Below are 26147 nucleotides of genomic sequence, written 5' to 3' on the forward strand. Positions count from 1 at the left end.
CTAAATGGCATGTGGAAATGCCTTGGAGCAAGGTCAAAAATGTACAAGGGATGTGGTGGCAGTAGCTCGCAGGTGAGTTGTAATGTAATGTGCAAGTGGTGTCGGTGACTGATTGTGTGTGCAATGCCCTTAGATAGATGCATCTCTTCTGCAAGCTGCTGACAAATTATCTGCGGATTTTTCAAGGATCAGGTGTTCCACTGAATGAGTACAGTTGGCTCTGAGCTACCTTATCCGGGATCATCATTCATTGACATACGGCCTTCTTTGCACCATTCGAACTGGAGTCTCATCATCGTACTGTGCTTGAAATCTTCTGTAAACGTCAATCGGTTTTACGCCTTCAATCACAAGAAATGTCATTAAGTCCCGGTTTGACTTGAACGTTCCTCGTTCGACCTCCCCTTCCCAAAATAACAGCACAGACCTTGACTGCATTTGAAAATGACATCTTGTCCAATTGTGTTTTTATTATAATTTTTTTTTTTTTTACCTTATTGAAAACTGAACAACCTATAAGATTTGTGAACATTTTCATACTTTTGTAATTTTTTTTTTTTTTTTGAAGGGTTTCTGGTCATTTCGTAAAAAAACATGCAAGTAGACAGACATCAGAGCTGTAAATTCTTGACACAAATACATGCATTTGTTTTTATTCACAAAACCAGCCCATACTTCTAATTCCAATACAAACATCGCTGTTCATTTTAAAAGATGTAGCTACTGGCAATGTCATGGAAAATAAAACGTAACCAAGAAAAAAAATGTAAAGAAAAAAAAAACTTTTTTTTCAGTGCGTTTAATTGGATAGAACAAGTGCTGTCCTCAGGTGCTCAGAAGGAACAAAAATCCACACCTGCGCAATGGCGACATCTTAGTGATAATATGACCGCGATCTTACAGCAAAACAGTGCAGACTGAAATGTTTGGATAGATGAATGGTTTGGCGGTCAGTGAGCTTCCAGTAGTAGCAACCCCACATGTACATGTACAGTAGATCATCATCTATCCTGACTATAAACTACCGTGGGGTCTCGACATATCTTTGTTTTGTTTTTTTTGTTTTTTCATTCCATTCAGAAAAATGGGATTTTTACATCTTGAATTATTTTTTTCTTTTTGCTCCTTAAATGACAAACATTGATCAGGTTTTCCAATCTATAAATTTAAAATCAAACTTAAAAAAATGAAAACAATCAATAAAATACAGAAGTTTAAGTAAGAACAACGGTGCTAAATTACAATAGTGCTTGCCATGAGCCACTAGTTTTAAAATATAGCTGTAAAATTTACATTCTCTACACAAGTACTGTATCTTTCCACACGTGAACGACATTAACACCAAACACAGAAATTTTTTGTTGATTGTCCACACTCAGTCTGTCATTTCTGTTTGGCAATGAACTGTTCCAATGTTTAAGCGAGAGAAAAAACCTGCTGGAAAAAGGACAAAAAGGTACCAAAATGGAAACATATAAAAGGGAATGAAAGTTGCCATAATTTTTTTTTTCATTATATTTAATTTTTGGTTCAAGGAATAAGTAGGTGCATCCATTATTTGATTGATTATGTTATTGTAGCGTTGTTGTTTTGTGTGTATGTGTGTGTGTGTGTCTGTCTTTATATGAAGTTTCAGGTGGTTGTTTCCTCTTTTTTTTTCTCATGGTTTGTATGCTTGCTAGCCAGTGTAGGTGCTGGAGTCGGTCCAAGCAAGAGTCAGCATTGCACTTGATGGCAGAGCTTTGGGTGGAGGTCGGCGATCACGGCACTACTGGAACCACCGGAACGCCGCGCCCGTCGGCAGCATCACCTTCTTAGAGAAAGAAGAGACAAAAGGGAAGACAGACAAGAATTACAGTTAAGACATCATACTTTAAGATAGTGCTTTATCATGATCAATTACGACTTGATAACAAGTTTATTACTGTATTACGTCCGGTTGCTGAGATATAGACAGTGCAAATTGTTTACATGGAGTTCCATGCAAAATAAAAAGTCTAAATAACACTTTAAGAATATTTATATAAGGATTACATGACATATACAGTTGAAGAGGGAATCCTTTGGCTAACTGTGGCACCAGGATTTCCCTGCTACCCTTTTGAATAACTTCGCCAGCAGTGGAAAAAATGAATGGTTTTCTATCACAACTGGAGTAACCAGCTTGGATACCAATACCACCCGATATGATATTATTACGATACCTGTGTGGTGATTTGATCATTTTTTTTATTTTGTTACAATTCTTAGATTAGATAGAAATTGTAAAAAAAAAATATATATATATATATATATATATATATATATATATATATTTGTCAGTGTGGCAATACATAAGTTGCCACATGAAAGAATCGCGATACGTAACTGAATTGATTTCTTTTCCCCATTTTTTTTGGATAGTGTTTAATAAGTGCTTTAAAACTGTACTTAATTAAAACTTTCTCTGGTGAAGGATTAGATAGAAAACGCATTTATAACGCATTTATAAAACGATTTTTACCAAAATTAAAAACTTCATATATTTAGGCATTTGGCAGACGCCCTTATCCAGAGCGACTTACATTATTATCTCATTACACATCTGAGGAGTTGAGGGTTAAAGGCCTTGTTCACGCGGCCAACAGTGGCAACTTGGTAGTTGTGGGATTTTGAACATGGAACCTTCCGAACCGTAGTCCAATGCCTTAACCACTGAGCTACCCCTGACCCCGGAAGTAATACACTTCACCTACTGCACTCTATTGGCTATAACGCAAAATTAACCCATGTGACTTAATACCGGACTTGATACGACAGGTCAAATTTAGTCATGTACACCGACAAACAGGCAGCTAGTTGGTTGTATCTTCTGCCTATGCTCCACTTTCCTGTTCCTTTCTGCTAAAAACCTCTGCATCTCATATGTGCTGTCCCCCTCCTGTCCTTCCTCCTTCCCCCCAGCCACAGGCCATGGCCTTGGCTCCATGTGAAACCCGATACGGCACATTTATTATTTAGTCACCACGCAGACACGTCGAGCTCTCACCCCACTACTCACACTCATGACACTCCCTCACGTTATCTGTGTCTCTTTGTCTCGCTCTGACTTTCCCTCCGTTCCCGCCTTGTTTACCAGAGTCTGCTTCTGAAGCTCAGACAGACTGGGACAAGGACATGGTCAGCTAAATGAATGCAGCGGTGCTGTGTGTAGGTGTATAGTGAGTATAGAAGCTGCGTGTAGGTGCATTATTAAGTTTTGAAGCTGTAGGTGTGTATTGAGACGAGCGCTGTGCAGTTTGGTCATTCCTGTGAAGTCTATGTAGAACACATCTGTTTTTGTGTATTTTGCTGTTAAAAACTGATTGCGTTAGTATTGACCAATCAAGCATAAGGTGCTTCCTGAGGTTTACTTCTCACATACAAAATATAAGCCTGATATTATTAACCATCAACTCAAATCTTTATAAAAAGCTGTTATATAATTTCTTGTGCAAATATGGCCAATAATGTAAAATCTGATGAAAATTTTATTCTTACACTATTATTCTAAAAGTACTCAATAAAAACGAGTCAAAAAGAAAGAGTCGGTATGGATGTAGCATTGATTACTGTGACTACCTGTAGGTGTAGCAGTGCTAACTGAGGTAGTCTGTAGGTGTAGTGTCATGCACTGAGCCTGTATATGGGTGTAGTATGATGCACTGAGGTGCAATATTGAGCAGGTTTAGTTGGCTCTAATGAAGGTGTGTGTGTGGGTGTAGTGGTGTGGGTGGTTGTTTGTAGGTGTACCCAGAGATGGTTTAATGATGTAATTGGGAGTACTGAGGCTGTATATACAGTACACACTGTATTGAGTATTAATGCTGTCTGTAAGTGTAGTATTAATTATAAGAGGGCGTTCGAGTCAAACCGGGACTATTGATTGCGCAGAATATCCGAACACAGTTGCGACGACAAAAACGACCTCTATTTCTGCTACACTAATGCACTTATATCACTAGTGCTTAGATACCGTACACTTTACCCATGAACACCTGGTCCAGAAAGATATAAACGGAGGATGTGGCAATAACTTCCTGCAACGTGCAAGTGGTGTTTGTGAATTATTGTGAGGACAGGTCCTACATACAGATGTGTCTCGTAGTTGGCGAGTTATCTGTCAATTTTCGAAGGATGAGGTCGTTCCACTCGCTGAAAGTTCTCGGCCGCGATCGGCATCCGCGAGTGTACGGCCTTCTTTAAAAAGTTAGCACCGTTAAAATGTTTTACTCCGACTAAGAGTCTCATCGCCGTGCTGTGCTTGAAGTCTTCAGTAAATGTCAATCTGTTTTACGCCTTCATCCGCGAGACATTTTAACGCAGGTTCTGGATTGACTATGTGTAGGTGAGGTAAGAAGTACTGAAGAGATGTGACTGTGCAGTATCTTGTATTTAAGCTGTCTGTAGATGTAGTAGACTGTAATGAGGCTGTATTTAAATGCAGTATCGAGTAAAGGATGTAATGAAGGTGTGTATAGGTGCAGCATTGAGTATTTTGTCTATTTGTAGTCGTGTTCTTGTGTACTAAGGACGTGCTTAGTATTGAGGCTTTATGTAAATGAGATCTCGAGACTTAATGCTGAGTGTATTGAGTACTCAGGCGGGTTGAAAGTCCAGTAGGGTATACTGAGGGTGTGTGTAGGTGTAGGGGATATTGAATATTAAGCATGTAGGTGTTGTGGTTTGTATATAGGGGTAGTATTAAGATTTAAGGCTGTACGCATACATACATACATATGCATACAGTTATGTGTAGATGTATCCAAGCTATACACTGATGTTGTAGGGTACAGTAAGCTGGTTATAGGTGTAGTAGACTGTACTGAGGCTGTGTCTGAGTGTAGTAGGCGATACTGAGGCTGTCTGTAGGTACGGTAGTTGGTACTGAGACTAGGGCAGGGCTTGTGTGTACTGAGGCATGGCTGTGGAGATGAGCTGTCGCCTCCCTCCCAAAGGCAACACTACTGCGGCAGAGAATCTCACACATTCACCAACACTGCCCCGAGCCAGGAGGAGCTCACATGTCTCCTCTTGCGCTCACTCACATACACTCACACACGCACACACATACACACAGAGTCAAACACACTCTAGCCCACACGATCTCACTCTCAGTCAGAGTAACCCACATTCACAAATAAGTACACAAACAGACACAAGCGCTATAAACTTTAAACTCGTGTTGAATTCGGCTACACCGGCCAGAATCATCGGTATTATATCTTAGCAAGTGACCCCAAAACCAATTCCTCATCTTAAAACAATTTAGTAGACCCCACTTTTTTGAAATGGTAAGTGAGAAATGAAGCACGGTGGCATGAAGGATTATTACTAGTATGACCTACTAACTAATTTCACACTGCACGTGACACAAATGAGCCCTGACATGCATGATAGGAAGGAAGAAAATGGTTATTTTCAAAGCTGCAGCTGTAAAACCAGTGTCTTATTTTTATTATTAATTTATTTGTATTTAATTATGTTGAATTAATGCGTAGCCATCTCAAACCTCTTATTTTTAGGGTATTATAAAATTCTGCGTGACATTTCCGAGTGTCAGGCATCAATCACTGTCTCAATAGCAACCTATGAACTTAAAAAGTCAGCATAAAAATGGCTTAACCTCTTACAAGACACTAGTTAGGGCCCATGACCCATGATCTTTGACCTATGCTTAAAGCAAAGCCAGTCACGTGTTCTTGACGTAGCAGCAGCTGGTTTGAACCTATTCGTTTCCTAATTTGAATCTCCCCATTTAAATGCCTGTTCATTGATTTTACTATGAACGCAGCAGTGCTTTTACACACTGAGACTGGGCACCCACTAATGAATGAAACTTTCATTCATACACAGACGAGACCAAGATATAAACATACATTGGATTGTTTTATACATGCACCCAAGAGACTGCTTGCTGTCTTTTTCCCTGAGGTCTTAATACAGTCTAATCTTACATCGATCACCCTTTCTAATGCAGGTGTCAAGACACAAAGCCAGACACATAAACAGAGCACCGGTGCCTGAATATCTGCGCTTGGACGTAGCTGAGAAAGTAAGCACCCATCATGAAATTAATGTAGAGTAAAAGTAAGCAAACACCCCATTAGGAACACAATACATTATACACACACTTATACTCATGAGCATAGCTGCGCTGTCAGAGGGAAGACGAGTTGTGTAAAAGTACAGCTGAGGACTAGGAGATGTTTTGAGACTGTTCGGAGTCTAGAAATAAGCATGAGGAGGTGTAAATAATGAATTAAGCACTTGGAGAAATTCTTATTTAAATACTTATTTATGGAATACGAATTCAATTACGAGTTATGGTGTAATTATGATATTGAAGATTTGGAATAAGTGGTTTGGGTGAGCACTGGGTTACATGATATGCACTTGGTCAACCATTGGGTCAAGTACCTGGATAAATGTTGAGATAATAAGCGTAAGCAGTGTGTTCGACGTTCACAAAAGCATTATGTTACAGGTCCCTGTTGTAATACATCACTGGTTCTCAACTCCAGTCCTGGACAACCACTGCCCTTCAAAGTTAGGGCTCTCTCAGCTCTCAGCACACCTGATTTAGCTAATCAACTAATTATCAGCCTTTTTTAAATTAAGGTGGGTGTGGTACAGCAGGAAAAACACTACAATATGCAGGGAAATGGTCATCCAGGAATAAGGTTAAGAACTTATGTGATAAATGCCAGTTCCAGTGCTGGGTAAGTTTATGTTTTAGCACAGGAATATCTCAGTGCTGAGATATATATATATATTGGATAAATGACAGGAATGCTGCGATGGATTGGCACCCCATCCAGGGTGTACCCTGCCTCGTGCCATAAGTCTCCTGGATCCTATAAAGCGGTATAGACAATGACGATGATAGGGAATGTGTGGGCCTAAGAGTTGGAGTAACAGGGTAGGTATCAGTTTAGGATTCGGGCTAAGGGTTGGGATAAATGTTAAAGTAAAAATATTTCTATATTCAACATCATAAACGATATTTGTTGAGAAAGTCTTGTTTGTGGGTTTGAGCCCCGTCACCATCAGTTTTCTATTGTTGGGTCCTTGGGCAAAACCAACCAGGTAAAAAAGTGGGTGTTGGGATACAAAAATTGGTATAAAAACCATGGAACCAGAGTTGGGGTTAGGCTTTGGGATCAACCTTGAGATAGGTGGTAAGCTAAGCTAATAATGGTCCAATAATGAGTAATGGTACAAGCATGGCAAGTACTGGAATAAGTTTTGAATAAGCAGTGTGACACATGGGATAAGTATTGGGTTAGGCAACAAAATATATTACGGGGTAAATTTAAGGCAGGTCACAAAAAAAGTGCTGGGGTAAGTTTACAAGTGAAGATGGTAAAGACCGGGATAAGTGTGTCAAGCAATCCTGGCCAGTCCTTATTCTCCTGCACGTCTCCTATTGCTGTTTAAATGGAGTGATCCTAAAATAAATTCAGACACATCAGAGAGGTGTGAGGTGGTGCACTACACGCTACCCCTCCTCTCTCTTTCACTATCTCTCTCACACATGCTTTCTCTGTTTGTCTCTCTCTCTCTCTCCCTGTGTGTTTTTATATGGCCCTCACTTAGGCAACAGTAACCTACAATGAAACCTGCAGATCCACCAACCCCACAAACATTGCAACAACACTCACATACACCCGCTTTCGACGTCAGTTCCGCTCTACACACACAACACACACACACCTACACAGGGTCCTATACACAGGCTACAAATGTCAAAAGCCCACGCTTCTACATGGTTTCACAAAAACAAGAATCCATATGGATCCATGCAGGTGAGGAGTTACAGTCAAGTGCGACTTACAACCCGGCACCTTGGACCATATAGGGTGCTTCAACATATGCAGCATTTATTCTGTTTGAATGAAAACTAGTGCGTTTCCAAACCCTTGCCGCATTTCGTTCGGACAGGTGAGCAAGATGGTTTCCGGCAAACTTTAGCACGTCTTGATTTCAATGAGGAACTGTTAAGATCCTGAGTTGACCCAACTGCAGCAAGTCCTTCATTTTATACATTGGTATAAAGTAGACATTATGGTTAAGACAGACAGGACAGAATTTAGTTTTTAGTCTTGAGCTGCTAAAATATGACATTTAGGTCTATTTATTTTGGTAAAACCTTACCAAAACAATGTGTGGTACTACACACATGGTACTTCAATGGGTAGCATGGCAAATATTAGGGTATGAACCACTGTACTTTGGTGAATACCATAATAGGTATGGTGGCATTGTGGCATTGGGTACAGTGGTTCTACTTAAGGTGTATATAAACCAGTAGTTTGGTTAATACCATGGAACTTATTGGGTAACAACTTATGTTAATAAGCTAATACATAATATTATTACTGTATAGTCCAGGCTGTACCATATTAAGAAACTGCTGAACTTTGGTAGCCACATCCGTCTCCAATAAATCCCATGGTATTGACCAAAGTACTATGTAGGGTTCCATCATACTGTAGATAAAATTGCACTACAGAGGGTACTATGTAAAATATTTCCATAATAGTGAACATAAACATGTTTCTGACACTATCCTGCAGTGCTTGGTAGAACCATGTACCATAGTGTGATACGTGTACTATATCAGCAAATAAATACCATGTTACTATCAAAAAATAAAAATATCATATAAGATGGATGGATAAAGCCCTGATCCACTCTTACACTCAAAATGTTACCATTTCTCCTGCTACATATTAAATTAACAGAAAAAAACATATTTCCACAACCACGTTAATCAATATGCGTTATGTTTATGCACTCGGAAATTTCAGCTTCGAACGGTCTTAATTAGAGTCTGCGAGTATGCCAACTGTATCACTCTGGGTTTGTGCTGGAATTAGTGTTTGTTTAGCGAAACTGCCGTTTGCGAGCCAAACAATTATGCATCTTGTCAAAACACATGCTCAGTCTGTACAGTTTAATAATGGAATTACTCTAACAGGTAACACTTCTGATGAGCTGTGGGAAAAGCAGGAATTACAACGAGGAGACCTGTGCAAAGCTCGCGCACCTGCGATGCACTTCATAGAGATGTTGAGTAAAGCGAATGAAACGTTCCTGTCACCTGTTTTACAAAAGGCTCGTAGCACGAGTTTAATTACTGTAATGTAAGATGGCACTCTGATCCCATTGCACACCATGACCTTGTTTGACTCCATGCACGTACAAAGTGGCCCCTCAAGCAGCACTACAGCTTCACGCTGTACCCAATTTTACAGCTATTAGACCAGCTTAGGAAATGAAAGCGATATTAATGTGGCAAATCTGTCTGTGATACATGAGGGCACCATCCTATTCTCTGTGATTTCTTAAAACATTGACAACTCAATACAGCACATCTAAATTTGTTAGCTAACAGTTAACGTAAACGGTAACGATAATGGTCGTCATCAAAAACAAATAAATCAAATTAAATTACTTTCCTGCGTCCAGGACGAAATGAAAAAAAGCAATAAAAAAAAAAGGTCTGCTAAAAAGCGTTCTCTATCCCAAACCTTTTGTTATTCAGATAGCTTTGTATCAGTGTATCAGAACATCTCTAGGGACACATTATTTTATCAGGATCCTGCAGAGCAACCCTCTCTTGACACAAGATCATGAAAAGTGATGCATTTTTACAAGTACCTTGTTTTGTGGCAGGCGGAATTACAATGTAAAGTGCTGAGACAGCCTTATCGTCTCACGATTGAAGAGCCGTTTGTGTCCCGCTGATATAACAATTACAAATAACTATGTAAAGTCAATGTAAAAGACATTTTTAACTTGTCCTTGACAACAACCTGTGCACATGCTTTAGATAACTTATAAGACGTAAAAAAAAATAAATAAATGTGTTCACCGTAACCATACTGTAGTACCTCCAAATGTAATAATTAAGATGCTTTATAAATCATATTTTTACATTCATGTAAAAAGCACATGCTTAAAATTAAAAAGACTTTATCCATTTGTCATCCATTACTGGCTGTAAAAAATGCACATAATATTTAACAATAAAAGTTTGGGTTGGACATTTACCCCAATAAAATTTTATTTGAAGTATCTGAAAAGTCACTTTTTCAACAGTTGCATCATCCTGAATATCATGGGAGAAAAAAATAACTTTTTATCACTATATATATTTTTTTCATTATTATTCATGATAGTTGGCTTTTAATAGAATTTTAAATTATGATCGTACAACCTCATTGGACAAGTTTGTCATTTAAAAAAATACAATTTAAGTGAATCCTATGAACACTTTTAATGTCATCATGCCATTAGTGTAGATGCTAGGTAACAATATTTTGCATATTTTCTATTTCTCTGCTAAGAAGCTCAACCCTGTTACCCTGTTATTGAGATAATAGTGGTAAAAACAATGAGAATTAAGTACTTCAAAATCATAAAGACGTAAAAATCGTAATTACCAATTAAGAACACCTGTGCCACATATTAAACATTTATTAAACATCCCAGTGCTGTTATGCTCTATATCACCACTCTTAAAATACTTCTCGTCCAATTAGATTACTCGGCTGGAACTAACTGTTATATAAAAAAGACATAAAACAGCCATATTAAGGAGGTTCCTTTACTAAACGACCAAGAAGACACCAAGATACCTGCAGGAACTAAGAACTCTAAAACTGACAACCTTACCTACTTATAGTCAACATATTCATCTAATGAAAATATACTGTATGTGGACAAAATATAAATAATTAGATTTTCTTTGAAATAGTCATTTGAGCAATAGCTGCAAAATCAGGAGGAAGTGAAGCACGATAAACCTTAAGAGTATTGTTTTATCATAATCAATGGTGGCAATTTAATTTTAAAAAATCCGAAGAAATTATACTGTATTATTACACCGTACATTACACAGATCAAAATTATAATGCATTTGTAATAGGCCTTATAATATATATATTAATTTACCATTTGAATGACATAAGGCCTTTTAATACATTTTGAAAGGGGAATAATCCCAGGAGGCATGTTAATATACTGGCATCCCATCTGTATCAGCTCGTAATTGTTGAAAACCATTAATTAGTGCCAAAATGATGACGCATCACATAGCTCATGTTCTGGATGAGACAATACACTTGCCTTTGCACCTTAGTGTATTCACAACCTTTTCAATACTAAATCAACTTCAGTTAGTTCACAGAGAGGAGATAACGCATTATCTGCATATCAAAACCGTTGAACCTGTTTCATTTGAATATCATTCATTTACACCTTCAATACATTGTGATCTATTTACACGTGACTACAAAAATCTGAATATATTACCTTCCAGTGATACCTGAAAAAATATGACGATGCCACAACAAAAGTAACACTGTATATGAATGTGAATATGAGTATGAAGAGATACCCTGTATTAAGCAAGTATCTTAAATTACTCATTTATATTTTTTCCAATATAATAGTAGAGATCGCAATTTTTTTTGTGCAGTGATTTACGTATCGCCGCACTGACTCCCAAATAAAACATTTTTAAAGCTATTTTTACAGGTATAATAGTGGTGAACCTGTTGATCGAACAGTGACCGGAATTGGCTGGTTTTAAGTTTAATCAGCTGTGACTGGTGATCAGCCTCAGATATAAACGATTCTGTGTCGAGCGCAGAGTTAGCGCAATTACGCAACAGATAACATTTTATGTTATTACATTATCAAACATTTTGCTCATTTAAAGCCTACAATCTGCCTTTTTTTCCTTTTCCTAACTTCTCCTAATCCAACAGGTAGTGCACTCTGAACTATTTAGACATTTTCTTCTCGTGTGATAGGAGCAGATGATTTACTAAGTTTGTTTAGAAATATTAATCTCAATATTAATCAAATCGGAATCTAATTATTGTGATAATATCGTATCGGATGTTGACTGGGGATTCCCATCCCTATATAATAGGTTTATAACAATGTAATCCTACTTTTAAACAGAAATTGTTACTTATTCTCTAGTACATGGCTTTAAATTAGCGATAGGGCTTAACTGTTCCATTACTGATTGTCAGTTTGACCAAACCGACTGACAATCGATTAATTATCGGTTTAACCCCACAGTACAATGCTTCTTTTATATATATTAGTTTTTTTTGTTGTTGTTTTTTTTAGTCAAGCTATTGACCCATTACCATAGGCCTTGTTTGTGATCAATTTTCCTGCTCTACACACCAACCTTTAACACCCTGAACGCGAGTACAATTTAACATTGAGTAAGAAACGGGCCAAATTCCACAACCCTCATTCTGTGCATTTCAAAGTTCAGCAGGGACTCATATGAAGCTTCTGCACTTCCACTGAGCTAATGACCTTAAAATGTATAGGACTGAGAAATCTAACCAATGATCGTCTCATCAATACTTTAAATACTTTTATAATTACTGCAGGAGAGGACAAATCAGTCCACGGAAAATATATATTTTTTATTTATAGTTCAAGAAACATAACTTTTTTCAAATATCTACAAAAACAAACGTTTGTACCTGCTATGTATAATAAAATTTCAAACTTCACCTCAATCCTGAAACTACAACACATGTTAACTATAGCAAATTCACCACACACATAAGCTGAGGCGTGATGTGGCTGACTATATTTGACAGAAGGTGCAAAAAGTTTGTGGAAACACTGATGAAACCGAGCAGGGCGAAGCCATCATATAACTAACCTGATTACTACACTTAGTCACCTCTCAGTTAAATATGTCATGAAGCATAAACAGAATCTAGCCTGACCTCATGACTTTTATGTGTGATGCGAGAACAGAACACAGCTTGTAGCAGAAACGCTTACCAAAGACTTGCAAGTTTTAGCTGATGATGATTATGATCATGGGCACTTTTATTTCCCTTAGCGAACTAGGTCACTACAGTATGACGTTATGTTAGCTACATAGGTTATGTTAGGTTAACGGGCAAACAAAACATGGGACCTGGCAGTACTTGCACTGTCCAATCATTTTTTAAACCAATAGAAAGTCATTAGAAATCAATTAATTATGCACGCTTATGGCTTAGTGATCATTTAGCTACAATAAGCAACTAAAAAATAAACTAAAAATAAGAAAGACAAAGGTCAGAATATAGAGAAGCTAGGTACGATGGTGCTATTTTCTAAATTTATACCTTAAGAATCATCCTGAACGCAATGTTAGCTTACATTCATTTGATGTTCTGTTACTTTTGTGATGTGCAAACAGTCGTAGAGACCAGGTGCATCCAATTCAGCCTTAGTGAAACAGATACTAAAATGAACAGGCTGTAAGGCACTCATTACTCATTACAAGCATCCTATACGGAAAACATCTGGCTACCTGATCAGCCTGACATAACTGTGGTGTTTTCTTCTATCATCCTTACAAGCAATAGTGACGTTACTCTTACATGCCTATTAGGATCTCTTTAAAATTTTATTCAACCTTGGAGGCCAGAAACATTTATGCATCTGCATTTATGCATTACCTGAAATGGCGAATGACAGCCTGACATTGATCCAATTGATAACATACTTTCTATTAGCTAATGTCCGTTTAAATGTCTATTTTTCAGTCATACTGACCTATAAAATACATTCTATTAGCAGTTAGGTATTGTTTCAACTGCAAAATTACCAGTGTTTTGTGTACAAGCACTTCATATGGGCTCCTATTATTCTTCTTTATACATGACTACCACAGAACACACAGCTACAGAACCAAACTACTATCTTGCTAAAAAACAGCATTAGTTTCAATTTCCCAGCATGTAGGAAGTGTCAGCATGTGATTTATATCGATTTCGGTGGCGTTTTACACGTCACTTTTATGTGCGCGAATGAAAAAATAGTGACAGCAATAAGCACATGTACTACGGCCAGGTCCTACGACCTCAACAAAGCTGGCATGAAGTGAAACACTTATAAAATTCAAGCAAACTGTCACAAAAAAAAATAAACATGTCTGGTGTGAACATAAATTAAGCCAGAGGACAACATGATACCACCTCAACGAACAAGCCCAATTCTCAGACATATGCTGACAAATTACAGTTAAACAAAAAGAAATCAGCCACATTAATGCTACATCAAAGGTCCTATATTTTACTTTTTCTTAATATAGGTCTAAGTTAACACAGGTCTCAAATGTCCCCTTTAATGTATCTGTTATTGTTTCAGCTGAAATATTCTCCGATAATGCATTTTGTACACGTCGAACTCCTTTGATTTTCACTCCTCTTTCGAACGCACCATTTCAGCGTCTATGTAAATGAGCTGTTACTGAGCCACATCCTAGGGGTGAGCTTTTTTTATACAAAGTGACAATAGAATTGTCTATTTGGCTCGTTGAAGCGTTGGCCCATAAAAAAAAATTTAAGTTATGTTTTTGATGTTTAAATTAAATCATATTTTACAGTACAGATGTTTTCATTCTTTCCACTGGTTAGTAGTTCTGCATTCTTTATGACTGGTTGTTTGCTAACACCGGGGTAGGCTGCAGGGATGTATATGCATTCTTAGCAAAAGATTATTCAACTAATGAACTTAATTTAACTAATTCAATTTACAAGGGAATACCGATTACGATTAAAGCAAGAATGACTTGATTTAATTAATAACTGAATGATACATGTCAAACATAGTCAACCTGACTTCAGATGACCTCAGAAAAAAGTTTGAAGGGTCATGTGCAATAAAGAGGGATGGAGAGAGGTAAAAAGAGAGCAACTTGGGCACCTGGAGCTCCAGATGACAGTCCTTTGGCCAGATGGACCCTGTCAAACAACCTAAAAATGTGCATCTCACTCCTTCTACTGTAAACCTACATTATCCCTACTGCATATCGTCATACACATGTATAAGAGAAATTCAGTCCCGAAGTCATAATTACTTCATACACACTTTTCACATATATAATTCCCACAGTCATAAAATGGAGCTGAACTTATATGCAAACTGAAGAAGTATCCCAAAAGCTTTGCAGCAGACAGTCTCTGAAAGGCAGGCTGTGTGGATTGTGGAGAGACGTGAAGCACAGTGGGTGGACAGATTAGAGAAGTCTCCATGGTGCATATCTGTCCTTCCACCCACTTCCCCAATCCTGCCACTGCCACCTGCCACCCCAAAGCCTCATCACCTGCCTCTTTAACCCCAACAATCTGGACCTCCGGGAAGGGAATGTGCTCTTTACACAGCTCAGTTACCTCTACCATGTGAAGCCTTGCATCTTAAAAAGGTAAATGTGTTGTCTATTAGAACTTGTTGCATTAAGAAATATCAATAACATACTAGAAATATAAGTATTACCAACATGGTTACGCTACCATTCTTACATTGGCATGTTGCAGTTTTTTGAGGATTTTACAAAATGGTCAGACTTAATTTGTTTGTACTGTATGACACAAAAATATGCATTTCTTCTCCGAAGATACAAATTAAGACTACACCCCACTGCCCCCAAGGGCAAGTAGTGTTTTTGGTCTTACCTCCAGTGCAGCAGATGGTTTCTTCTTTAGTTCCTCACACTTGCGGAACTTGCAGATCTGGTGACCCGTCTTGCGGTTGCGGCAGCTGCTGCATTGCTCACAGTTGATCCTGCGCCGACAGGGCGCGCACATACCACAGCGTTTACGCTTCTTTTTGCCGGCATTGATGGCGGAGGCCAACTCACTGTGTGCTGGATACTCAGCCAGACCGGCCATGTGCAGGGCACTGTCGGCAAGGAACACACCGGCCGGCGTCATGATGAAAAGCCCAGCTGGGTTGAAGGGAAAGCCACCACCTATGCCATACGGGAAGTCTGTGTGGCTCCCCACAGTGTCGCCTGTTGATGCGCCCTCCAGATCACCTGACCCTGCTTCAGTGCCCACTCCTCCCACTCCCGCCCCTACACCCATGCCCCCAGGCAGCAGCATGTGCTCCATGCCTGCTCGCTTAAGCAGGGCTGCTGCCTGAGCAAAATGTAGTAGCCCATTGTGTCCTTCAAGTGCTTGTTCCAGGCTCCGGTCCGCTTTGGCAGGCACCAGGGCCGAAGCCGTGGACGATGGATGCTGCTGCTGCTGCTGCTGTTGCTGATTGTTCTGACCAGGCCGGACTTTTGCCTTGGCCTGGTCGTTATGGCTCAGTCCGTTGGTGTTTTGTGGGCAGGCAGCGGTGTACTGGGAAAGAGTGCGAGACCTTTTCAGACTTTTGCTGAGGGGCTCGCTAATGATGCCGCTGCGATTGCGGCGCTCAACAACAGGGCTGTCCTCCCTGCAGCTGTGCTGCTCCTGTTCCTTGTCCTTATCTTTGTCCTTGTCCTGGGCCTCGGGTGTCCGGCTGCCCTCCGGCCGTCCGCCAGACATGGTCCAGCCCCAGGGTGTGAGTGTGTGTATCTGTGTATGGGTGGGTAGGGGGTGGGGTTGGGGAGGGGACAGGGGATTGAAAAAGGAGGAGCCAGGCAGTAATCTCAGTCCACCGGATACTCAGGTAAGGGAGGAGACTCCTCTTTGAAAAACTGGCCAGCCAATAGCAGGCAGGCCCTGGCACCGCAGAACCAGCTTTAGACCTCAGACATCATCTTCCTACTGGCAACCGGTGAACTACCACAAAGAAGGACAAAGTGAGAAGGGAAGAACAAAAAGACAAATGTTAGTTGATCTACCATTCAACATCATGAAGCATCAAGAGACTCAAGTGCTCATTTAATGGATTTTAGAGTTTTCCAAAGATAAACTGCTAAACTATTTGAGATAGCCTAATAGATAGAAACTATTTGTTAGACAGTATTGAATAGGAAGGTTTATAACTTAACAGCTCTTCAGTCAGATCTATTTCTCTGCCTCTAGGATGACCTTTATCATTATATGCTAGTCTAAATGAAGATATTGGGTAAAACCAGTAAAGTCGGGCTATAAAATACACAATTCAGGACATGTGTGTGAAGCAAGTATCATTTCTTACACTTTAGCAGTTCTTTTGGAAAGTAGGCCACAAAGTTTAAAGACCAACTACACATTTACTAACCTTCCCTAACTAACAGTGCTAGTACTAGAAACAAGCTTAAACTGTATGTTCATAAGCAACAGCACAAAGGAGGAGTTTGGAGGAGTTCTGCTTTAGATTCCAAGTCACTGTGTAAATTACGATATCTGACAACACTCTCCAAAGGTACTTAATTAGTGCCATCTGTAACAATCCAAGTAAAATTAAACATGGTCTAAGATCATACTTATTATCATTTCAAGTATTAACTGCTGAAGTTTTCCCATGAATGCACATTCACATACGTTAGAATATAATGTCGGTGCACTCTTTCCTGATAATATGCCACGATTTCTTCTCTGTAGTCACGTACTAGGACTCTCTTTCATGACTTCTCACGGGTGTAATGTCACGTCTTGCTCGCTGCATTCTTTCATCATGTTAGAATCTGCACCTCTAATGAGGTCATGTATGTCGTCTACCCACATTCCCGTCAGCAGATCAGTCCACTGTGGATCGGTCAGTCACATTTCTGACTGAAATACTTATCATCTGATCTAAGAGTTATAGAAACATATACAAATCAGATGACAATTTTACCAAACTATTGGTATACATCTGTTTGTAACATCTGTAAGGTGAATAAAACCGAAAAGATTCTGCGTGCCAATACCGCACACTGTTTCATTCATTAAAAAGACTTATTCATCTTCATCAGTAACTGCCATGCACGATGACCACAAACACGCATAGACGTACAACCCCGCTGAGGAAATGGCCAGGCCTGGCCTTATAAGGGAAACAAAGGGAGGGGGAGGGAGGGCTAAGCGGCTGGGGGTGTCTACGCAGTGTGTGGAAATTGGAAGGCCAGAATTAGTGGGAGGTAAAGCTTCAAAGGCAGGAGCGCAGCCCCCGCATTCTCCCCAGCTCAGGGGTCTGTGGCGCCAGTGGACCACAGCCAGTCCATCTCTCGCTCGCTCTCTCTCTCTCTCTCTCCCTCGTTCTGTTCCTGACCAGTGGCCATGCTGAGCCAGGCAGCTTCGCCTCCCGCCTGCCAAGCCGGCCCCATCACACACAGATCTCACGGGTCCATGGCACAACCCCACCACCACATTTCTTATCCGTTCAACTCGCTCTGCACGCCAACACTTTCATTTGGATGCTCAAAACTTCAGAAAAATCACGTCTTACCCAGACCTTGCTAGCTCATCCCTGGCAGCCTTTGGGTTCTGTTTCATTCTGGCTGAGAACAACAACATGGCACATTTAAAATCCCTTCCATTCGCATGGATGATGAATGGAGCCAAAGATTGGCCACACACCATCAGTGACCAACCACCCCCCAAAAACATTCACCACTCGTACCATCATCAAAAGTATAGCCGTTATCTAGGTTATCTTGGTTTGTTTGTATCTTCATTAGGAACTACATTAAAGTATGCTGTTACCAGTCACGATTTAAATTATTCCTTGCCTCAAACAACAGGACAAACATTCAGCCTTGCATTCAAGTACGGGGTGTGATTAGATTCTGGTCCATCAGCTGTATTTATAGTTCAATCCTTTAACAGCACAGGTGTAATGCAAAGGCAAGTGCCAAACATTATGATGCAATGCTCTCGCTCTAACCATACTTCATTAAATGAAATGACAAGACAAAAAAAAAACCTGCCACGAGGAGACATGAAAAGGCAAACAGCAAGATAAGATCCATTCAAATAAGCAATAGATTTAAATTATTAAAAATGTACAGACATTAGTCTATAAAATGCCTGATTATAAAAAGGTATATTAATTCATTAATCCATTCTTATACTCTAATAGGCTTTTAGAATAAAACAGCAGTCAGACTAAGACGGATAAAATTTTCATGGCGGAAAATCGAATTCACTTAAACGATTCACTTAAATGTGAAAACGGAATTCGCCATCAGTGTAAAGCATACGGTTAAATAACTAATAAATAATATTTAGTAACTACAGCAAAACTAATAATAAAGACGTGTTCTCTTTTTTTTTTTTTTTTTTTGGAATCGGAATCACCAGCAATCATTGGGTTCTTAATGGTGCTTGTTGCTCCAAAAACATCAGGAACAACAACATAAAAGAGACTAACTGAACCACTATTTATGTACTATTTTTTTGCCCATTATTTCTTAGTGTTGTGTAGAAAATCCAACACAACCATATAACCCTTTATAAAGCTTAGTAGGATCTCAAATAGACCTGTAAATATGCAGCCGAGAGTTCTGGCCCGGTCTGACAGACATCCATCAGTTATTAAGAGCCACGCGGAGCGGCGAGTAATTTTCGATTTCTCTCCGTCCATTAACACTTCTTCTAGATCCGATTCTCACAGAGACAGAAATTGTTTCTCTCCAAAACAGCTTCTTTCTGTATCTCTAGCCTCCGAAGGGCACACGCTGTGTTCGCCAGTCGTGTCGTGTCTTTGTCTTTTAGGAATGCTGCTCACTCGTCAGGCAATTTATTAGGAACACCCATTCACCTGCTCGTTTATGCAATTATGAGGCAGCGGCACGAAGCACAGGTCAAGCCTCAGAATGAATATTGAATGTTGGTCTTAGACAGACTAACTAATTTACAAACTTATATTTAGATGTGAGAAACTTTGGATTTTAGACAAAATCCAAATTGTGTGGTTGATAAGAGAAGTGAGAAGTGAACAATGGACAAACTGGTTTTAGACAGCAGCAATGTTTCAGGAAGCTCGAAAAAAAAAACACTCTTTACTACCATGATGAACTAAAAAGCATCTCATAAAGCACAGGAGACTGAATCTAGAGGGGGACAAGCTAAGCAACAGAAGACCACATCACTTCAGGAATCTGAAGATACACTGGGCCCAGGTTCACCCACACCGGACAGCTGAAGGTTGCATCAGGCAAAACTTGCCTTCTCGTTGGCAGTCTTCTATCACAACTAATACTGTTTCGTGCTCAATTAATGAACCAGGCAACATCCTACACAATATGAGAGTAAGAGCAAAGTCTGCGTGATAGTGTCAGTGCCTTTCAGGGCCTCTAGTTCCTCAGCCCACCTGTGTGCAGAAATCCAGCGTGAGCTGAATAAATGCCTTTTAGCAGTTATTAACTGTGCAGTCATGTGGACGACCATGTGACTCATAGCAAGAGGTCGTAAAAGGTCAAAGACAAAGACAAGACTTTTGCGCAGAAGAATATTAGTGTGTGCTTGTGATCAGAAAGAACATTTAGTCCTAGATTGCTGAACCAGCTTAAAGAGTTTAACATTCATTATAACGATTACTTACGACGGATAAATGCGTTGCTGAATTAAAGAGAGACGAGACGAAGTTTGGAATAAAAAGATTTTTTCAAAAATCAGCCTGGACAGGAAAATAGTTCATTAAAGCATACAGTGCTGTCAAAATCTAAGAGAATGATCCATATTGAAATGAAAAGAGGGTTTGACGTGAGGCATAATCAGCAAGAAGACAGAAGAGTAAGAATAAAAATAAATAAAAATAGATACGAATATCTTGTTATGAGGCGCCACAAGCCAACTGCACTTCAGTTTTATCATCGTTGTATGATGAGGCAAAACAACATAAAAGAAGGGCTGATTCAGTGTCATGTTACCTCCAGCGGTGAGTTTGGGGAACTGTCCTAGCCTAGCTTCCTGTTTACAGTCTAAATTAAATCAGTCTTGTGAGGATATACTGAGGGTTTCGGCTGCTGAGTAAACAGTGTTGTTTTTTTTTCTTTCTTTTTTTCCTTCAGACAGCTGTAATCCTACGATGAATAACAGCGTTGTGACAACATTGTGATTCACTACAGCACTAGGAAAGCTGGGATGATGACAGATGACATAGCTCTTTAGGGGTGATTTTACAGCCTTTACATCTTCTTCCGGTGTAAAACTTTTAAGGTTCCAGATGGCTGCGTATCAATGTTTTACTGGGGGCAGTGGTAGCTCAGAGGGCTAAAGATCGGAAGGTCTGTGGTTTGAGCCCCAGCTCCACCAGGTTGCCTTTGTTGGCCCTTAAGCATGACTCTTATTATTATCTGCTTCTGGGACGCTGTCTCACGGCTCACCCTGCGCTCTGACCCCAGTTATGCCGGGATATATGAAAAAAGAATTTAACTGTGCAATAATGTATATGTGACAAATAAAGACTTAACTTATGAAGATAAAAGATAAGCCAGTTCCTGGGCTCTGGATTATAAAGTCCATTATAGATTACGTGAGTGTGTAAAACGACAGTACAGTGGCTTCAGCGCTTTTCCGTAACTCATTAAGCAGTAGATATTCAATTGCTTAAATCATTCTGTCGTCAGACAAATATTAACAAATAAAGCAAGCGTTAACTAGCATTATTAGTTTGAATTACTCAGCAACTACAATGGTAATTATATGGTTATTATCGCCTTATTAATTAACAAAAAGTTGTTTTAATGCATGTTTACTAGGCAACTAATGTCTCTTCCAAACACATGGGTCAATATTTTTATAAAACCTTTGGAATTGATCTTCTTGGTTATCTTATTGGTCAGCAGTGTATGGCTCCCTTAACTAACATTTATTTGACTGATAAACCATGAATTTAACTGAGAAAAACGTAGGTAGATGACTAAGGTAAAAGACACAATGTGAGTAAAAACTATTGTACTGGCACCTAAAACAGCACTTTTTTTTATAAAGTCAAGGAACAAAAAAAAAATCTGAATCATCATCCATTGTAATAGACTTGAAATAATTAAATACAAAGAATTAAAATAATAAGTCACTGATTTCTTGTTAGAGGCCACTGGGTGGTAATTGGGAAACTAGCTTTGCCATACTAAGTTTCTAAGAGAAGCGTAATTACAGGAAACATAACTTTTGAGGGTGAAATAAATGTCTTTCACTATTATTTTGTATGTAACCCTTAAAACCCAGAAGATTTTAACCATTGTTTATATGTTTATATTAATATGTGTTGAGCTATACATCTTATACATACAGTGATGAAGATTGTGAAACATAGAGTGATGTATCTTTTTTTTCAGCACATTCTAGGCAATATTATGAATTGTTTATTATGATATTTTATTTTATTTTAACTAACTATACAAACATGACTGAGCAAAAAACTATGTGCCACATCAAAAAATAAATAGCACAGATACATATGAACACATGTTTTTACGATTGTTTTTCTGTTGTTTCTATAACAATAATAATAATAATTATTATTATAAAAATAATAATACAAGCATTTGGTGGGTTTGACATTTTTGTAGCGTCATTACGATAGAAATAAAATTATGCACTTTAAAAGTAATGATAACTTTGGTTCTACCTGGCATATCTGAAAATCTAAATGCACAGTTTGATGTTCGAAGCCCTCCCATTGAATCGCACTGGCAGCATTTACATATAAGCAGCTGTTTTGCTTTTGTTATTGACCAATGCTGTGTTGCTGGCATGTATCTGTACTGCTTGAGTTTTAAGGGTTAAAGAATATGGATGTAAAAGTGTTAAATAAAACCAGAAGGATATTAAGTTGCATTTTTACAGTATATCATTATTATTATTATATTATACATATTATACATATTATTATATAATATGTGTAGGCATTAAACTCAGCAGCTGTGCACATATTTACTATTATCATAAGAGTTGGGCAAAGCAACCTAAGCAGACTAAGGTTCTCAGGTAACAGGTCATTATATCACAACCCCTTCAGGCCGAACCCAATTAAACTGTGTCGAACAAAACCTTCAAGTATAATCTGTGACACAGACTAAAGTCTCTGTCGTAGAAAAGTAAGTTCGTCTCCATCATAGGAGTAACTCTGTAAAAGTGCTGGAGACAAGAATGATGATGAGGCAAAAAAACAGAGCATGATCAATTAGGAATCAATCTTTTTACGTCCGTATTAAGAACTTTTAACTGGAAAGATGGGCTTCCTTCCTAACTCCATCAACTCTAATGTGCCCATGAAATTATGCCTGTTATTGAAGTATTTTAACATTTATTTGCTATGGTTTGCATCATTTATTTTGTGCCTTCACTGGAAGTCTGTAAGAGGGGAAAACCATGAGTAAACCATGATATAATAATCGCGACTTTTGGTGCAAATATTCAGGTTTTAGAAAACAAACCCTGACAGAAACTGGCTCATGTTCATTTAAAGCCACTGCGAATTTGATCATAGGAAAGACGTGCGAAGCTAACAAATAAATACAGCTAAGCTGATGCCTCAAGCAATGGCATAAACATTTTTTTTTTTTTTAAGATTTTTTCATTTAAAAACAAAAAAAGTGGTGAAAATAAGACTGGGCATTTCAAAAAGACATGAAAAGAAAACTTTGATAACTGGCCGTGTAGACATACAGTTATTAATTATTAAAGTAATTAAATAGATCAATTATTACATTTTTGTTTGTTTGTTTTTTCCTTTAAATTACCGATGAACTAAGAAGAAAATACATGAATATACTATGTGAACGTAATAGTTTCTGTATTAATTTCTTATAAAACATGAGTTATTTCTTATTCGTTGTACACATGTTGTACGCATGTAATACTTCAGCTTACAACTCTAGTTGCCAGTCTATAAACAGCGATATTACATGCTTACAACATGTGCCCATGCCTATAAAAAGCAGCCTGCACACTTCTGCGGAAACATTTTCCTTGTTTACTGTAGCAGTTTTTCAGCACTACACTGATTCCGTCAGAAAAAGCTGTTCGTAACCACGGCTCACGCTTCCTCCCTAGAGGTGTGTGTGTGTGTCTGTAATTGGTCTTCCTCTGCAGAAGAAGAGCCATCCCATCCGAACCCGGTCCCTCTGCACACCCCATGCCATCCATGTACACGCGCCACATTAATCCCAACATCTCCAGCTTGAGCCAGAAATCAATACCGGGATGATTTAAGTGTGTGTTCCGGTTTTGGGTTGTTTAACAATTTCCCAATTTCTAGTCAATATTAAGCCATTTTAACGTTTTTATCATTCTGTGATTGAGATTTGTTTTTTTGTTTTTTAATCAGCAGATTGGCGGAATAAAATGACCAAAAACAATAATGGAAGAGGAGAGTTGAGACGCCCTCTCGCCTGGGAGCCTGACAGCACAAGCAGGAGGAAAAAATCTGCTTGAGGTTGCCTCGAGACGTCACGCAGGCAGATGCTTATTAGTCCAGGTAATGCGGAATCTAACGCATCACTCCCCTAAAGACGGGCGGTCACGCGCACACACACACACACACACACAGACACTCAATGCCCCCCTTCTCTCACTCCCTCACGCTCTCAATTTCACACACGCACGCACGCACACACACATCTCCCCAGCCACCACCACCCCCCCCCCCCCTCCACTCCCTCACACTCTCAATTTCACACACACACACACACACACACACACACGCAGTCTCCCCCCTCCACGCTGATGTTAAGGAGAAATTGACGCGCTTTCAGGCGTCAGCGACATCCGCACTTGCCCCATCCAGCGTGCGCCTCAAGTTGAAATGAAATGAAAACTTGTCCAGTAATGACCAAAGTTGAATGAGTGATGAGCGAGATGAGCGGCGAACAATACCCACAGACACACACGCTCAGCAACACGTTTCCTCTGCGCTTTAAGCAGAATGCGTAATTAGTCGGAAAGGCTGAGACGCACAGCTTCCTGCGTTATACGGCTTTCAGCATAGAGCGCAGGTGCGCTTGCCATAAAGTTCCTCTGCCATAAAAGCGACTCATCACCCAGAGCGAGTCCACCCCAGAGCCCACCTGTGCGTACACGCAGGCTTCATCCGTTCCACGCAGTTCCGCTGGCCCCATATATTCTCATTCATCAGAACGGTGATACATAACGCGCCGTGTCCTCTGGAAGGTAAAATCCACGGGAGAAAATTCAAACCGTCGCGATAATCGTTTAAAAAGGAACATCAAACGCATGTTCTGTAATGATCTCATACTTTGAATACCCAAGAGCCGTGGAGAAAATGACTTTCACGTACAGCCAAACGCATCAGGTATAACACCCAGGCTGCGAATCCTAGTGACATTTAAAAAAAAAAAAAAAAAAAAAACACCTTTTGTCTAGGGCTTGGCGGTGTGAAAGCGCAGTGCCCGGCCGCCTTTCCCCCAGACCAGTTGCTCATCAGCAAAGATGACACGCCAACTTTTGAGACTTCAACAAACTATGATCCCCTCTACTCCCTGTCCACCCGCCCTTTCCATAAATCTGCATATTCGCAAACGCGTCCCTCTCCTCTTTTTGGTTTTCTTTTCTTTTCTTTTTTTTTATTCGCACCTACCCAGGCGGTTTCGAGCTGAGCTGAGATGTGGGGAGGGCTCCGAGTGTCCGTCCGAGCGGTCCGTCTCCGATCCCCGCCGCGCCGATCTGATCCGATCCACGTCAAAGCGAAAGCAAGCAACACCACCAAAAAAAAAAAAGCTCCCGGTGCGCTCCCGGAAAGCTCGGAGCCCCTGGAGCAAAGCGAGAGCGCGCCGAACCGGGCGGCGAATTACGGCCAAACGCACTTTTCCTGGACGCCTGAACGCGTGGGCTCTCGAACCTCTCCGCTCTCGCAATCCCACCTCTACATCCCCGCTCGCGGAGACGAGCATGCAAACACATTTCATAGATTTTTGGAGCTTCACGGAAAAACCGAACTGGAGTTTCCCCACGCACGCACGAGGGCGGAAAGGGGAGGGAAAGGAAAGAAAGAAAGAAAGAAAAAACGCACAAACCGTGACAAAGACGCCGCGGTTTCTTAAACGCTGCTTTTAATTTGGGTTCGATTCTGAAAGCTTGAACTTCTTGCAGGCTTTTTGCTCGCCAACGTCCGCGCTTGAAGGTTTACGCGCTGCTGTTTGAGCTGTGCGTGATCAGCAAGACGTTGCTTTCGCCTGCCATTGCAGTACACACAGCCTATGGGCTTTAGCTCCTTCCTGTATGAGCAAAAGTTGATATGTCCTCATACCTCTTTAAGACTGAACTTTCTTTGAACACATTCATGTTTACAGTCAAACAATGTCAAACTCAGATGCACGTGGTTACCGGTGGCGCTATTCGAGCGCCTTGTTTTGCGGAATGCTTTGTTTTGAAGGAAAAAAACTTTAAAAAATATTAAATAATGAGGAATAATTATGCATTTTCATAACAATGCAATATTTT

The 26147-nt window shown here is 39.7% G+C and overlaps 1 protein-coding gene across 5 annotated transcripts; it reads right to left on the reverse strand.

The window, feature by feature from the left end:
• Positions 1–624: 624 nt before the first annotated feature.
• cxxc5a (CXXC finger protein 5a) lies at positions 625–25893 on the reverse strand. 5 transcript variants are annotated; one of them, XM_053477793.1, is made up of 3 exons: positions 25721–25893; positions 15519–16613; positions 625–1813 (listed from the first exon to the last, which is right to left on the reverse strand). In XM_053477793.1, the coding sequence occupies exons 2-3, from the start codon at positions 16374–16376 to the stop codon at positions 1769–1771; spliced, it is 903 nt and encodes a 300-aa protein (XP_053333768.1). In that variant the 5' UTR covers positions 16377–16613; positions 25721–25893; the 3' UTR covers positions 625–1768. The 5 variants fall into 5 exon arrangements, with proteins under 5 accessions (XP_053333768.1, XP_053333772.1, XP_053333767.1 ...); XM_053477797.1 differs by lacking the exon at positions 25721–25893 and adding an exon at positions 25285–25701 and having other exon boundaries at positions 625–1810; XM_053477792.1 differs by lacking the exon at positions 25721–25893 and adding an exon at positions 25285–25700.
• Between the last annotated feature and the right edge of the window lie 254 nt (positions 25894–26147).

The sequence above is a fragment of the Clarias gariepinus genome, chromosome 19 (genome assembly GCF_024256425.1).
Source record: "Clarias gariepinus isolate MV-2021 ecotype Netherlands chromosome 19, CGAR_prim_01v2, whole genome shotgun sequence".
NCBI lineage: Eukaryota > Metazoa > Chordata > Actinopteri > Siluriformes > Clariidae > Clarias > Clarias gariepinus.